The sequence below is a fragment of the Podarcis pityusensis genome, assembly GCF_964106645.2.
Source record: "Podarcis pityusensis genome assembly, chromosome: 13".
NCBI lineage: Eukaryota > Metazoa > Chordata > Lepidosauria > Squamata > Lacertidae > Podarcis > Podarcis pityusensis.
The window spans coordinates 5,086,333-5,100,951 of record NC_138038.1 but is presented as its reverse complement, the minus strand read 5'-3'; the positions used below and the strand labels follow the sequence as shown (position 1 = coordinate 5,100,951).

The 14,619-nt window shown below is 40.0% G+C and overlaps 1 protein-coding gene across 2 annotated transcripts in view; it reads right to left on the bottom strand.

Annotated features, from left to right (window-relative positions):
* Positions 1-2,325: 2,325 nt before the first annotated feature.
* Positions 2,326-14,619, bottom strand: part of TMEM245 (transmembrane protein 245) — a 49,074-nt gene continuing 36,780 nt past the window's right edge. For both annotated transcript variants that reach the window (XM_080976643.1, XM_080976644.1), the window contains 5 exons: positions 14,450-14,595; positions 8,443-8,543; positions 7,794-7,968; positions 6,499-6,693; positions 2,326-4,837 (listed from right to left, as the gene is read on the bottom strand). In XM_080976643.1, the coding sequence (XP_080832769.1) occupies positions 4,792-4,837; positions 6,499-6,693; positions 7,794-7,968; positions 8,443-8,543; positions 14,450-14,595 (663 nt within the window). In that variant the 3' untranslated portion in view covers positions 2,326-4,791. The remainder of the gene's footprint in view (positions 4,838-6,498; positions 6,694-7,793; positions 7,969-8,442; positions 8,544-14,449; positions 14,596-14,619) is intronic.

Sequence of the window (14,619 nt, the reverse complement as noted above, 5' to 3'; positions counted from 1 at the left end):
TTCTTAAAAATTACGAAGTCTTTTAATATGAGCTCACCATTAAAAACCAAAAACAAATGTGGCCAAATATTTCTTACAGGCAGGCTGAAGCAATTAGGCAGATTTTGCTCATGAATCTGCCTCAGGCAAGACAACCAACTGGAGGGGACTTCCGGGTTAGCGCGATCGGCTAATGGCGGATTCCCTCCGAGCTCCGGAGGGAATCGGCTTGACAGGGGCTGGGTCTTGCCGTGCCGGCGACACGGGGACCCTCAAAAACCACGGGCATAGGAGCCCGTGGACATGGTGACTCGGCGGGCATCGTTAAGCGCCCTCCCGACTCGCGAAGGAGCCTTTTTAAAGGCTACGGAACGGGTGCCGGGGAGTGGCGTGGTGCTGTGAGTCTTCTGCTTCCCCTGCCGAGCGAAGCCGCATGCCATTTGTCGGAGAGCGCTGACTTCTTCCTATTAAAATTTGGACTTAAAATCAAGAACAACAACCCGTGAGTAATTGGGAAATTGGATTACAAATAATTTGATTATGAATTTGGCACGAGCGGGGGAGGTGAAAAAAAGGGAAGTCCGCCCCCCCCTTATTGTAAACAGTTTGAAGCAAGGAGCTGTCAACTAAGGTTGCGTGAAGAATTGGGGTAATTCGATAAAAGATATAAATTCCACAGATTTAAAGGACTAAGCTAATGTGCCGGAGGACAAAAGTTTAATTATTTGGACTAAGTACCACCTTTCTCAAGCCCGGGAGTAACCCGTGAAAAGAGCCTGCAGAGGATTTATAGAAAACTTTTGACAGCTGTCAAATTAGCTGTCAAAGCCGGAAAAATCAAAGCTTAAATTCTAACCGGCTATACTGCTACAAAGAAAGTAAAGAAAGACTGATACAAATAAACTTGATTTTTTGGATCGGAAGGGAAAAGAAATACTAAGTAACTAGAATCCCTCTAGAGGGGATTCTTGGATATTACAAGAATGGAACTAGGTCGGGAAATACGAGCTGACTTGCAAGAGCTTATTTTTCTCATGGGAAAGCTGCAAGAGAGGATAGAGCAAGGCCATGTTTTGTCTATAAGTCCTACGAAACCGAAGTCAACAGAAAATATACCTACTGAGTTGGAAAGGGACTTGATGCTCAAAACACAGGCAGCTGGACAAGAAAAGAAACCAAAGACTAAGACATCAGCTGAACAGGAGGAGCAGAAAGAAGGGGTGGCTGAAAAGTTACAGAAGATAAAAGAGAGCCGGAGACCTGCCAAGAAGAATTCCAATTCGACTAAGATGAAAACTGGATTATTTGGGACATATAGACTTAAGAAACAGAGTTGGAGCTCCACCTCTAAACAAGTAGGCCTTGCTGGAAGAAATATGGTTAACATGGAGAAGGTACTTCCCCGACCTGGGGTGTTCAATATGAAAGATTTTCGAAGAAGCCGGCGGAAAGGGACTGAGAGAGATCCGAGAGCCTCGGATGTAAGGTCACCAGGCTAAAAAGATGGACTAATTGGACTTTGGTTTGGGATTGAAACCGGGAAGAGAAGGGTGGGGTTTAGAAGTCCAAAGGGGGCCTGATTTTTATTTTGCAGTGTAAAACTATATGCTCTTTATTATTATAAGAATGGGGAATCTGTGGATGGGAATTAGGGACAATCTTAGGGAAGGTATTTTATTATTTGTTTTTATATCTCTTTTTTTCTTATCTCTTTTTATGTATGATTAAGGTATATATTCTAAAAATTGCTAAATAATCTAAATTAATGGATAATAATGAATTAAGGTTTAAAATTATTATAAAGAATCACATTAATAATTTATGGTTAAGTAAATTAATAAATTATGATTAGGACATTAAGGATAAAAACTTGCTTGAATAAACAATCGGAGTTGGAATACAATAAGGGGAGGCGTGGGGAAGTCATGAAAAGAAGTTATTGAAAATGAGACTTAAAAGGTGGAATTTTTTTCTTTTCTTTTTTTTTTTTTATGTCGTGTTTTGTGTTATTTTTGTGTGTGTTTTTGTTTTGTTTTTTTGTAACCTTTTGAAACTTTAATAAAGATTATTTAAAAAAAAAAAAAAAAAAAAAGACAACCAACTGGAGGCTGGGTATACTCAAAGGCAATTCGCGCTCCAAGAGTGGCATGGGAGCTGCTTCTGCATGGCGGATGCCAATGCCACTTCAATAATATTGAAGTTGGATGCATTGTTCTGATGAAAGAGAGGCCACACAAACAGCTCCTGTGCCGTGATAGTAACCCATGGACCCCTCCTTCACATAGATATTAACATAATGGATCATAACTGAGTGTTAAACCAATCTTGCATATGAATAAAGAACAATTTTGAAGAAAACAAAGTGCACACTTTATTTTTAAATAATGTTATGTGTGGGTCAGGGCAGAGACTATTGTAGAAGAGGTATTTCCTCCTGCATGAAAGGGAAATGTCTCATCTAATATGGTACCTGCTACTTCAGGTTTTCATAAGTAACCTATTTAAGGACAACCGTACCCCAAACAGACCCAGAAACTGAAATATACATTTCCACTGCCATCTGTTCACAGTAATGGCATTTCCATTCATCTTTTATTAATGCCAATGTTAAATCGGACACAGATATTGTCAACTGTTCCTTTTCATCAATGGAAAGAAATATAACTCTTGAGCTACAATGCTATTGTGCTCATTTATTTCAACGTATGCAAGAGCTAACTTGACCTCAGAACCTTCTAGTCTGAAGGATTCAACTTGCTAAGTCAAGAAATAAATACAAACTCCAGTGTTCAAAACAAACTTTCCAAAAGTAGCCTCAAAACAGGCACGTGATAGTTTGTACCTACAACTCGTGAAATACGGACATTAAAATATGCAATTCTTCCAATGACTGGATTCATTTCCCAAATACATCAAGGTATTTATGCACGCTTTCATTTTAGCTTCTCCACATACAAGTTTCAATCCAGTCCACAAGGAGTGCAGTGTAGAGGCACAGCTACAGGAGGGTCAGAGTCCTGCTTCCTCCTTCCACCCTCTGCAGGAACAGATACCACACAAGGTCATTGTGGTGAATGGGAGGGCCTGTGTTGGGTCTCCCAAAGTCCCAGCTAGATAGCCATCCCCACTCAGTTAGAGAACGAGAACTCAGTACGTTCCTGGATTAAGCAGGTGTGTTTAGGCCTCACGTCCTCTGCAGCTGCCAAGTTTCATGATGCATCTGCACCCATCTGTGTGTGTTGCGGGTGGGGAGCAAGAGAAGAGGGCTTCATTATACCTTGCGGGGTTTCTTCTGCATGCAGGCACTGAACTGCAGTTGACTGGATTTAACTCATAACATAACAGATATTTTTTATAACACCTTCAAATGAAAACCAACCAACCAATCAACCAACCACTGGTCCTAATATAGCCCATAAGATGCATACTGCCATTACAAGGGTTTTTTTTATAACCACTAATGTGTACAGGATCAAACCCTTTAGTTACCATATAGTCTGATGCTGACAGATTTCATGTACTGGAAGCTATATGGATATGAAATGCATGCAATGGGTGCACTAGTGTAGGAACTCAAGACTAAACGTGGAAGCAGACACTTTGATATTGTGGTTTTACTTTGTTTTAAGTAAGTATAACCATTAAAAGTGCTTTGTCTTAATCCATTCATTAAACAAGTATTTTTGAGTGTCTTTAGCTTGTCATCTCTTAACCACCAAATCACAATCATTTTCTTTGGTGCTAACAAATCCCTATTTCAAGTCAAAAACCTTTAGCCAGCATGGAACATTCCTGTGCTATACACTTTAGCTCACAGACATTTTTTTTAAAAAACAACCAACACACCTCAATGCTGACAGTCACATTCCTCAGTAACATACCCAGAGAATCTATAGAACAGATTTCTCTTTCCACCCTGATTCATTACTCTGTTAATACCTTTAAAAATACAATGTAAACAACATCCTATTCTTCATCACTAGTAAGAGCTAGATAGATTAATCCAGTGCTACATTTCCTAAAAAATATTAAAGCACCTTCATAAATTTGCACAAATTATTTTGAGTACATTGTCTGTTTTTACTTTAGTGCACTGATTATGCTTCATCAGTAGAGAAATTTGCTTGAACTGAGATTAGATGAAAAAGTTTAGTTACAAAGCTGTTTTAAACCACCACCACCCCAAGCCATACGCAAAGAATTCTGTAAGTCTGTTATATAGCCACCACTGATATAGCATCCTGACAAGACTAATATTGCTGTCTTACTAATAGCTGATTAAAAGGTGACTATGAAGTTGCAATAAGGCATCCTTCATAAAGCAGCACAAAATTATACTTAACTTTTAGCAGGTGCTAGACTTTAATGGTTTAATAGCTATACCTCCTTGAGACGAGAATATTCTAAGAGCAAAAGCTGTGGGAACTGAACACCTAGAATCTAATTACGCAGGTAGCAAAAAATATTAATATCAAATTTGAATTTACAACAGACTCCGACCTAGAATCAAGTCAACAAAACTTGATGCAAGGTGTGGTTTTTTAAGAGGAATTATTTGGCAAACCAGGCACCCAAATCCCAGGTCTGTGTAATAAGCAAACAACAGGCAGCAGACACTTCCACTTACAAAGGAAATGTGCGTGACCTAAGGCAACGTGTGTCAACAGGGATGCTCAACAGGGAATGCTGCATCAGTGAAAGCCGTCAGGAGGCACAGCTGGAGAAGGGATCCAAGGCCACGACTCTCCTGAGCTCAAGGCTCGCATAAGAAAGAGGAGTTCTTCCTGAAGAAGCAATTAAATACTCCATGTGTCATTCCGTGGCAGTTTTCTGTTCCTCAGGACTTTCTCTAGAAGACCTATAAAGGGGAAAGGTATCAAAACTTTCAGTAAAAATAAAGGATAAAATATTTATGAATGCTTGGAAAAAGCAGTAGTTTTTTTAGCTTCCCCAAAAAGTTACAAAGAAATGGAGAGTATTTGGGTGTGTGTGTGTGAAGAGTTATCCAAAATTTGAACTGACCAGAGGTCCTCCTTGTGACCACTGAATCTCAAATTTAAACTACAGTGCAGGATTCCTGAATGTAATATTATACTTGAAATGAACTTGCGAAAAAGACCCAACATTTATGGTTAAATACGGCTGCAGTTAAAGGAATAGCTTGAAATAAATATAATCAATTATAAAAAAATGAGCACCCATGTATTTTGACACTCATTTATCTACTGTCTTGCTAACAGATTTCTTCTGCATATGCTGTTAAGTCTGTCCACTTAGGCATTAGTACAAAAAATATTTATTAAATTTTGTTACACTATTTATTTATTAGAATTGACATCCATTTCTGGCATCTCACTTGTACAACAACCATCTGCTTGTGCAAACAGGATTTTCCTCCCCTCCCCCTCCCCCGTCATCTGCTCAGAAGGTTTGGGGGACACTCTGGAGCAGCTGTGGGGGCCAAGGGAAAAGAGAGGAAAGCGAAGTCCTGTCATCATCTCTGATAGCACAATGTTGGATCTTGACCTGCATTTACACCGGGGCTCTATTTATATCCTCACAACAATCTGCAAGATAGGATAGGCTGAGAGATAAGGAGTCGTCCAAGGGAACCCAGTGAGTTAGCATCTCTGGTCTTAATATAACACTCTTAACCACTGAAACACACTGGTAGTGTAAAACCTCTGCTTTTCAGCTCTTTGGAACTTAGCTCCCACGCCCCCGCTCCCCACTACTAAACTAATTTTACTATAAGCACCAGGCAGATAGGTGGATATAGAAACTGTGCACACAGCTGCATATTTGCAGCCCACTGATCAACATATACAAATTACAATACTAACAGAACACTGACAGAAGAAGAGAACTAGAACAGGGTGCTTCACACGCCCTTCTCAAGCCAGCTGGCCAAGGAAGCAGGTGGAGGAGCTGCTGCCGCCAGAAGCTCCCATGTACTCCACGCCTCTTCTATATGTATGATCTAGTTGAGATCCCTGCATTGCAGGGGGTTGGAAAAGATGACTCTCGCGGGTCCCTTCCATCTCTACAATTTCATGATTCTATTATTCAGTTCCTGTGGCTGCAGAGTCAAATGTCTCTGGCTCCGCCTGCTGTTGGATGCTCTCCATTCTGCAGAACTGCCTCCCGGTGTCTTGGGGTTTCCAAGGGGGCTGCCCCACAATTTGTGATCTGTCCTCTCCTGTGCATCCTGATTCCTCAGTTGAGACACAACTTCTTCCTCCCCCTTCCTCTGCCTTCCCCCTATCCCCTGCTTGCTGTTTCTTACTAACTAAATTCAGGGATCAAGTAGCTAAAGAAGGGCATAATTTACGGTAATTACCAGAGACTTTTCTTTTGGGTCGGATTGTGCCCCCAGGTGTTTTGGATTTCTAGATATTTCAAATATTTATTATTTCTGCCCTTTGGTTGTTAAAGATAAAGGGAGAGGTCAGTAAACTACAGATTAAAAAATACCTTACTAAGAGACAATAATATGTGACAACTACTGTAGAAGCTTACCGGTATATCTGCAAAGGCCAAGGCATCTGTGATGGCGTGGGCAATGCACTTGTGGGGCTCACAAGCATAGCACTATAGATATTGGAAGCCACCACAAGTGTGCAGAGTAGTATGGGTCCTATGATGGCTCCTTCCACTCCTAGGTAATAGGCTCCCCCAGCTACTGCAAGGCCCGTCAGGTATGGGTGGCCCCCTCTGCAATCACAACACAACCAGTTAAGTTACAATCATATTCTAATTCTAACCCCTTCCCACCAAAAGTTTAGAGAATGAAATTTGGCATTCATTTCCAAGCATACCTTTTAAAGGAACATTTATAAAAGGGTCATATGCCCAACGTATTAGCTGCATTACAAATATTAAAAGAAGGGTGCTTCCTCTGGGCACACTATACTTCAGTTAAGTTATAACTTTAACATCTATGCAAGATGGTGGAGGGTTTCTGGGGAAACTAAGCAGGTGACTTTGGATAAGGGTCTAAGTGTGTGGAGCACATGAATGGTGTGAGAACAAAACTGCACAACGAACTGTCCACAAGTTATTCCTGTGCCACTTCTGGGATCACCAGACTTCTACACACTGAAAGCACTGTGTGCACAGGGCCTTTGGGAAGGCCTTATGCAAGTGTTATGTCCAGCATGTGGGATATTTCATTCTTTCATTGCATGTTTAGGCTGTACATCCTTACAACCTCATCCAAACTGGTCCAGCTTCTTGATGTAATAGATAAGTAATAAAACTAATTTTATGGTTATTGTTATATCTAATAGTTAAGCACAAAAATTAGTTTTAGATTATGTTGATGATGATAATGATTAAAATTTGTACACCACCCTTCATTCATAGAGCTCAGGGCAGTTCACAACATAAAATTACCATATAAAAAACACAAGATACATAAAATAAGAACAAAAGCAAACCGCTAACCCCCCTCCCACAACACATTTTAAAAGGGCACTGGCTGTCAATCAGCCTGGCTGAGGAGGAACGTTTTTGCCTGGTGCCTAAAGGTTTATAATGAAGACGCCAAGTGAGCCTCCCTGGGAGGAGCATTCCACAAGCAGGGAGCCACTGCAGAAAAGGCCCTGTTCTCGTGTTGCCACCCTCTGAACCTCTCATGGAGGAGGCATGTGAAGAATGGCCTCAGGGGGTGATCTCAGGGTCCGGGTAGGTTCATATGGGGAGAGGTGGTCCTTGAGGTATTGTGGTCCTCAGCAGTTTTATATGGGTTTTTAGGTATTGTTCCAGAATGATTTTTTTCCATGATAGTAAAGAACCTATTTTGAAATATTTACCCGGATATATCTGAATAGATTGCTGTGTCTACAAAATATGTTGGCAGCAGATGGCAAACCAAGAGAAGCACAGCTTTGCATCCTTCTCCCTGTACAAGCCAGAGGTCTAGAACGGCTGGTATGGCTGCCCAGTATGTTCCCAGAAATGGAACAACTCCAAGAAGTGCAGCCAGTGCTAAGGATAGAGAAGGTCTGGAGTTAGAAATGACAATTAAAAAACACAATTATGTCAATGGAAATCGTTTCAAAAAATATTGCATCTCTTCATAGCACACAGTTGCATTAACATTCACAGGACTATTTAGATGCAGTGTAACTGATCAAATCAAGAGTGTATAATTTGTCTTGGATTCAAAGTTCCTGGTCGCGCCTTAAGCTATGGACTTACGTCTTTATTCATTTTAAAAGTTATATCCTACCATTCAGGTGGAAAAAGATGATTCATCATACTGAAGCGAAAGATGGCTAATCTTTCTGAAAAATAGACACCTCATTTAAGGACCAGTGTGTACATGATTCTTTGCTCTGAGCATCAATACATCTATTGCTAAAAACTGGTTATGATTTTGAGGCAACTACCAGAAGTGGATACAGTCCTTTTCACTATTACACATAAAAATAAACTCAAGCTTGTTTTTTACTTTCTCACCTGATGGTATGAAGACAATGTTAATTCCAAAGACAGTATGAGTCAGCCAGGTGTACAGTCCATAGAACCCAGCCATTTTGAGGGATGCATCAAACACACCTCTAGAAGGATGAGATAATTCCATATAAAATCTATTAGTTGAGCAGCATCTATGTATTTAAAAATTGCTAAAACAAACCTTAAAGATCAAAGCTATTTGCTACACAAATGGCACATTAAATGAAATTTCAGGGCTACTTCCTGCCACAGTTCAGGATAATTTGCTGTTTCCCATTTATTATCTATTCATTTTGTATTTGTGCTTTTATTATTATTTTCATAATATTATTTTCACAATATTTATTTTATTTTTAAACAAACTTTAAAAAGTAGCTTACCCTGAAATAACAACAAAACCTACATAAAAAATTAAACGTAGCAGCTCTTAATTGAGACCTTCCCTCCCCAGTGCTAAGAATACAGACCTGGCATCTTTGACCTCTCTGAATACCCAATTTTCTATGTAAATATTCTCACAGTCCTAGAAACTGTGAATGTAAGCACTTCATAACCAGATGTTTGACATTCTTCTGATATAGCGAGTAGTCTTTCTATGTAACAAGAGAGCTTGCGTAGTGACTAATACCAGACTGAGCCACAAATGGCATGGAGCCACTAGACTTCCTTCGGCAAACCACTCTTCCTTAGCACCCTACTGCCTGCAAAATGGCAACCACACTGATCTAGCTGATGAGGTAGTTGTAAAGATGACAAACATAATGCATGTGAAAAATTTGAAACAAAAAGCATGATACAGACACAATATACGTATGATTAGGGACCAAAATATCACTTAGATTCTATAGTGTTCAGCAGTATATAAATTGCTGCATTAAATAGTAAAGCAAATATTAATATTAAATGCGCTAAACACTGTAGATTTTTAAAGGTACTACCAGAAAATTATGACTGAAGATTTGACTTGTGCCCAACATCTATGATTGAAGGGAAAAGTGATCTAGGCTTCCTAGTTTGCAGCTCTGTTGGAAAAGGAATCTTAATCCAAATACTGCATAAAACATCTATGACAGAATCCTCCAGAAAAAAAACCTCCTGACCCCCATATTCCTTTGCTAAAGTTACATTTTAGTACCTACACCTTTCTCCGCAAGAACTCCTGTCCAGAATGAAATGTGTCTGCCTCAAATATGCAACTTCTAGACATCACATCAGCATTCACAAACTTTTCAAATGCAATTAAAACACAACCCCCCCCCCCAAAGCCTAGATAGCATTGCTCTACATTTCTGCAAAAGACGCAGCTGTGGTGAGTTAACAAAACCTATCTGGAGCTACTCAAGAAATGAGCTATTTGTGCAAATAGAAATGCAAACATTTAAAAATTGTTAATTACTGTAGCTGGGTAGGAATTTGGAAGGTATTGCTGAACTGTAACAAAGAAAACCCTGACAAAGCCAAAGTACTTAAAATAAAATATGAAGTATGTCCAGCCCACTTAAATGGAAAGTTCGCTAAACACTTCTAATTAAAATGTTCCAGTGTGTAAGGTACTTAAAACACAATATTTCTCCGTATTATTATGATGCATCGTTTTAAAAAGAGACCATCATCTTTAATCTGGCCTGAGAATTTGATGGAAGACATCATCAGCTACCCTTTGGAATTAGTGTTACATCTGAAATTACAGAAAATATTTCATGATACGAAGCAATTTGAAAACTTTCCTTTGGGCCTTTTATGCAAGAAAAAGAAAAAGTAGGATACCAGTTAACTGGAGTTGCAAAAACCTCCATGGGCTAAAAGTTTTACAGTTTCAGCAAAATGTTGAAGGAGCATTACTTGGACAGTATGGATGTTTATAAAGAAAGTTTTATTACTACAGGCTATGTACTCGAAGCCACGGAGATGTTTAGTTCAGAAAAGGAACTTTGCTGATACATGAATTTTCACGTGTCTCAGAGAAATAAAGCAAAGCATTTATCACTCCACAGCATAGCGTAACAGTAACAACTGCTTGGATGTAATTTACTAAAGGTAGAATTACATTCACAGGTGGAGCTCTCTCATTTAGCTACAGCAAAACTTCAACAGCAGCCATCTCAGTTATGGCCTATTTCTCAATGAGGTGGTAAAACTGGGTCTGGTAAAACTGCAGACTGCTAGTGGAAGCTCACAGGACTGGATGCTCCTCCATGCACATTCTTTGCACACAGAAAACCAGCATTTCAGGGAGATGGCTAGACTAGAAATCACTTCTCTTACAAGCTAATTTCTATGTGCATAGAAAGGGTGCCTTGAAGCGCATTCCAATCATGTGAGCCACCAACTGCAGCCCAGAAACAGGTTTATCAATGAGTTTGCATTCAGTATCTTTAGTGCTGCTGTTTAAAAAGCTACACTTGATAATATTGTTTCCGGAAAGGTTTCACAAAAGATTTAGGTTTAAAATCAGCGAATGTCTAAAAGCGAAGAAATTATTGATGCTAGGAAAAATCATATACTCCAATGATTTCAGAAAGCTAGCCGGGGGGGGACGGGGACGGACGGACGATGCAAAAATAGTCCCAAAGCATATATTCTGAACCACCACTCCATTAATACTTGGTTTAACAAGTGCGTGCAAGACAGAGTATAACCTGGGACAATGCAAGAATGCTGTAAGTCCTATTCTTTATTGTACAATTCTCTTGGCACTGAAAGACCATCAAATTGCACGCAGATTACCAACGTCATTTAACCCATCCAATTAAATGATGTTGAGATTGAAGCCAAGCATTCACGCTGGTTTTCCTTAGCATATTACATGTTTTAAACTTTAATATGCTTGAAGACGAATTGTTTTCTCTGGAGATTGTATCACCATATCATTTCCATCATCATGCTCATTCACTGACTGCAGTGGCCTGATGCAATTATGACAAGTAATCATAATTGATTTCAGTAACCAAGATTAGGTTAAGTTTGCATCAAATTACCTTTAGCATTATGGGCAATTTTGTCTTAGGAAAAATGAGAGTGGTTTAGCAAAGAGACTTTTGGAAACTTTTTCTTTCTTTTTTTAAATAAAGAGACCACTCTGCCCATTGAGCATAATTGTTTGTGGTTCTTACGGTGGACGAAGAAAATGAAGCAAGCAATAAAACTTTCTCGGAAAGAAAGCACACATGTAAACCTGATCACTGGCTAACATGTTTCGAGCAAAAATACTGATATGGGTATAGGCTCTTCCAGAACTAATTCATCCCCGTAAAGAAACATACCCTGCAGTAACTTTAAGCCACAGCCATACGCGTGTGCATGCACTCATGTGAAAATATCGCACACACTAAATTGCACTGAGGCCGTGACAACGTGCAACTTAGTAATGTGCAATATCCCCACCAGAGCAAGCAGAATGGGAGCTTCGGGGAAGAAGGGTCTGGTGCATTCAGGAAGAAAAGAGCATGCCACTTAGTGGGAGGACAATGGTTCAAGCAAAAGGTGTGCATGCAACTCAGAGATACATAAGTTCAACGATCTCTGCTTCGGTTGCGCAGAACATAAGACAGGTTAGGTACTGCCCTGTTAGTTTTAAGAATAACTCTATCAAGGCGGCTCCATTTTTACTGAATGGTAAGGTAGTAATGAAAATGAGTGATTGTCGTCTGAACCATCCACAACTAATGGTTTTAATTTTAAAGTCTTAAGCTACAATCAATAACCAGCCTACTGCTGAGGCAATTCATTCTAAACTCTCAAAATACTACACTATCAGTTTATTGCAGTACACTTTTATAAAAGTGAGAGAAATACTATTAAATGGCAAATACATCTGGATACAAATTTGGCTGCTTTCGAGTCCCCCAACTCAAGGCATTGCCTTCATTTCCTTGACTGGTAAGGATTCCTTGAACATGCTCTTATTTACACAACAGATGCATCCAACCTGTCTTCTGGCGTCAAGTATGAAATATTCTCATATCCCAATAGTTCACAGAGTGAATGAACTTTTCTGTGACAGGGGAAGGCAACCTTTTCATTTCCTGAAGGCCATGCAAAGTCTCTGGTGTAGACATGCCCACCATATAGTCATGCACACCTCCCACTTCATATCAACATGCATAGAAAGTATTTCCTCTATGAGACCCAGATAGTCATTTTACTGAAACCGTGGGAATTTGGAGCCTGCTCTCCACCATGTGACCCAGAAATGTGCCATTAAAAAAATAAAGTTGTCCAAAGATAAACAAACACATGCAAATTCACAGTGACTTCAGATCTTTTTCTAACACACGTGGAAGCTTCCAATTCGCTTGGGCTTCAAATGCAACAAATAGTGTACATGGGGTAGGAATGACCCTATAGTTTTCCTTAGGGAAGTGGCTAAAAGTGCAACATGCATGGGGGACTCAAAATTCATCTTCTAGAATGGTGTCCAAGAAATACATATTAAATTATTTGCAATTCCTGTACTTAATTTTTACACTGCAGCCTGTGTTTTTATAATAAGCCTATTAATTCCCTAAAGCCAGCAAAAGTTGGCTCCTGGAAAAATGTAAATTGCAACAAACCATTGTTTCTGCAAAAGCAGATGTGAAAGCATTAAGTTGCCTTTTACAGAAGCAAATTCTTACATTAAGTCAGTACTGTCTAATCTGCAAGTGTCTTTCCCCAGCATAGCAATGTGAGATTCATAACTTGGGAGCTGCCTGCAAACAAACTCCTTTCAGATGAGCTGAAAGTCATAATGGAAATACTTTGTAATGAATATGGTCTAGAGACTGATAACCATTAAACTATTCATTACACATAAAATAATAAGCAAACAGGATCAAAAAAATTAACTGTAGCTATAACCATTCCCTATGACTAATTGTCATCACCAGTACAAAAAAAACCTGATCACTTGTTTCTGCAAAATTGTTTAGCCTTAACATATATACTCCTTTAGTCTCCCTTCCTCCTTTCAAATTGTTCACAACTTCTTCCTCTCTACACCAGAAAACGGCATGCCCAGCAAGATATATGAATTGAGATATATTCCAGACATGTAGGCCACATCTTTCAAAGCAGAAACTCTACATACCTAGATAGTGCTTTAAAAAGTAAAAATACGATCAAGAATGAAAGATATAGAATAAAACTTCAAGGGGAAATGATTAGGTATTACTTTGGTCAGAAAGTCCCTGAACCCCAAGCTTCTGCTTGCAGGTAATCAGCAGGGTGGCATGGGACTTTATTTGGCATGCTCTGGTGACGAAAAGGAAAGGAGGCAGCCAATCCACTGGAGAGGAGCCCAAACGGGAAAAAATGGGAAGCAAAAGGCAGCCCATTTTAAAAGAGGGAGCCAATTAAGCAAGCCTAAAAGGGGAAATAGCAAAAGGGGGGGAGATAAAGAGAATAAAACTTAGTTTAAAAGAAGTGCAGGAGCAATAGTGAAGAGACTGCTTCATTGAAAGGTAAAGGTAAAGGTCCCCTGACAGTTAAGTCCAGTCGCAAACGACTCTGGGGTTGCAGCGTTCATCTCGCTTTAATGGCCGAGGGAGCCGACGTTTGTCCGCAGACAGTTTTTCCGGGTCATGTGGCCAGCATGACTAAGCTGCTTCTGGTGAAACCAGAGCAGCGCATGGAAACGCCGTTTACCTTCCCGCCAGAGCGGTACCTATCTACTTGCACTTTTTGGTGTGCTTTTGAACCGCTAGGTTGGCAGGAGCTCGGACCGAGAAACGAGAGCTCACCCCGTCGTGGGGATTCAAACTACCAACCTTCCGATCAGCAAGCCCTAGGCTCAGTGGTTTAGACCACAGTGCCACCCGCGTCCCACGCTTCATTGAAAGGCAGAAGCAAAAACTAATCAGCGAAGCACCCACATCCCGATAAGTTGTTTTTCCTGCCTTCCTTAGCGTGGGAGGAGCCTGAGCCCAACCCAGTGACCTGGTGGTGCAGAAGGAAAATGAATTAACAGAACAAAGAAGACATACCCCAAAACTATACTTATCATACAACTTGTAAGAAAGTAACAGTGCACCTTATGGCCTCTTCCACAGACTGGCCAACTATATTGGAGGAAGGGCCAGGCTGTGACAAGGGAGTCAAGTTGATCACCCACTTCACTGGCTTGTAGTATTCATCACTGGAACTTAAAAGGTAGAACAATGTGGTCAGGAAAATCACCTGCAAACAGACAAGAAATAAAGC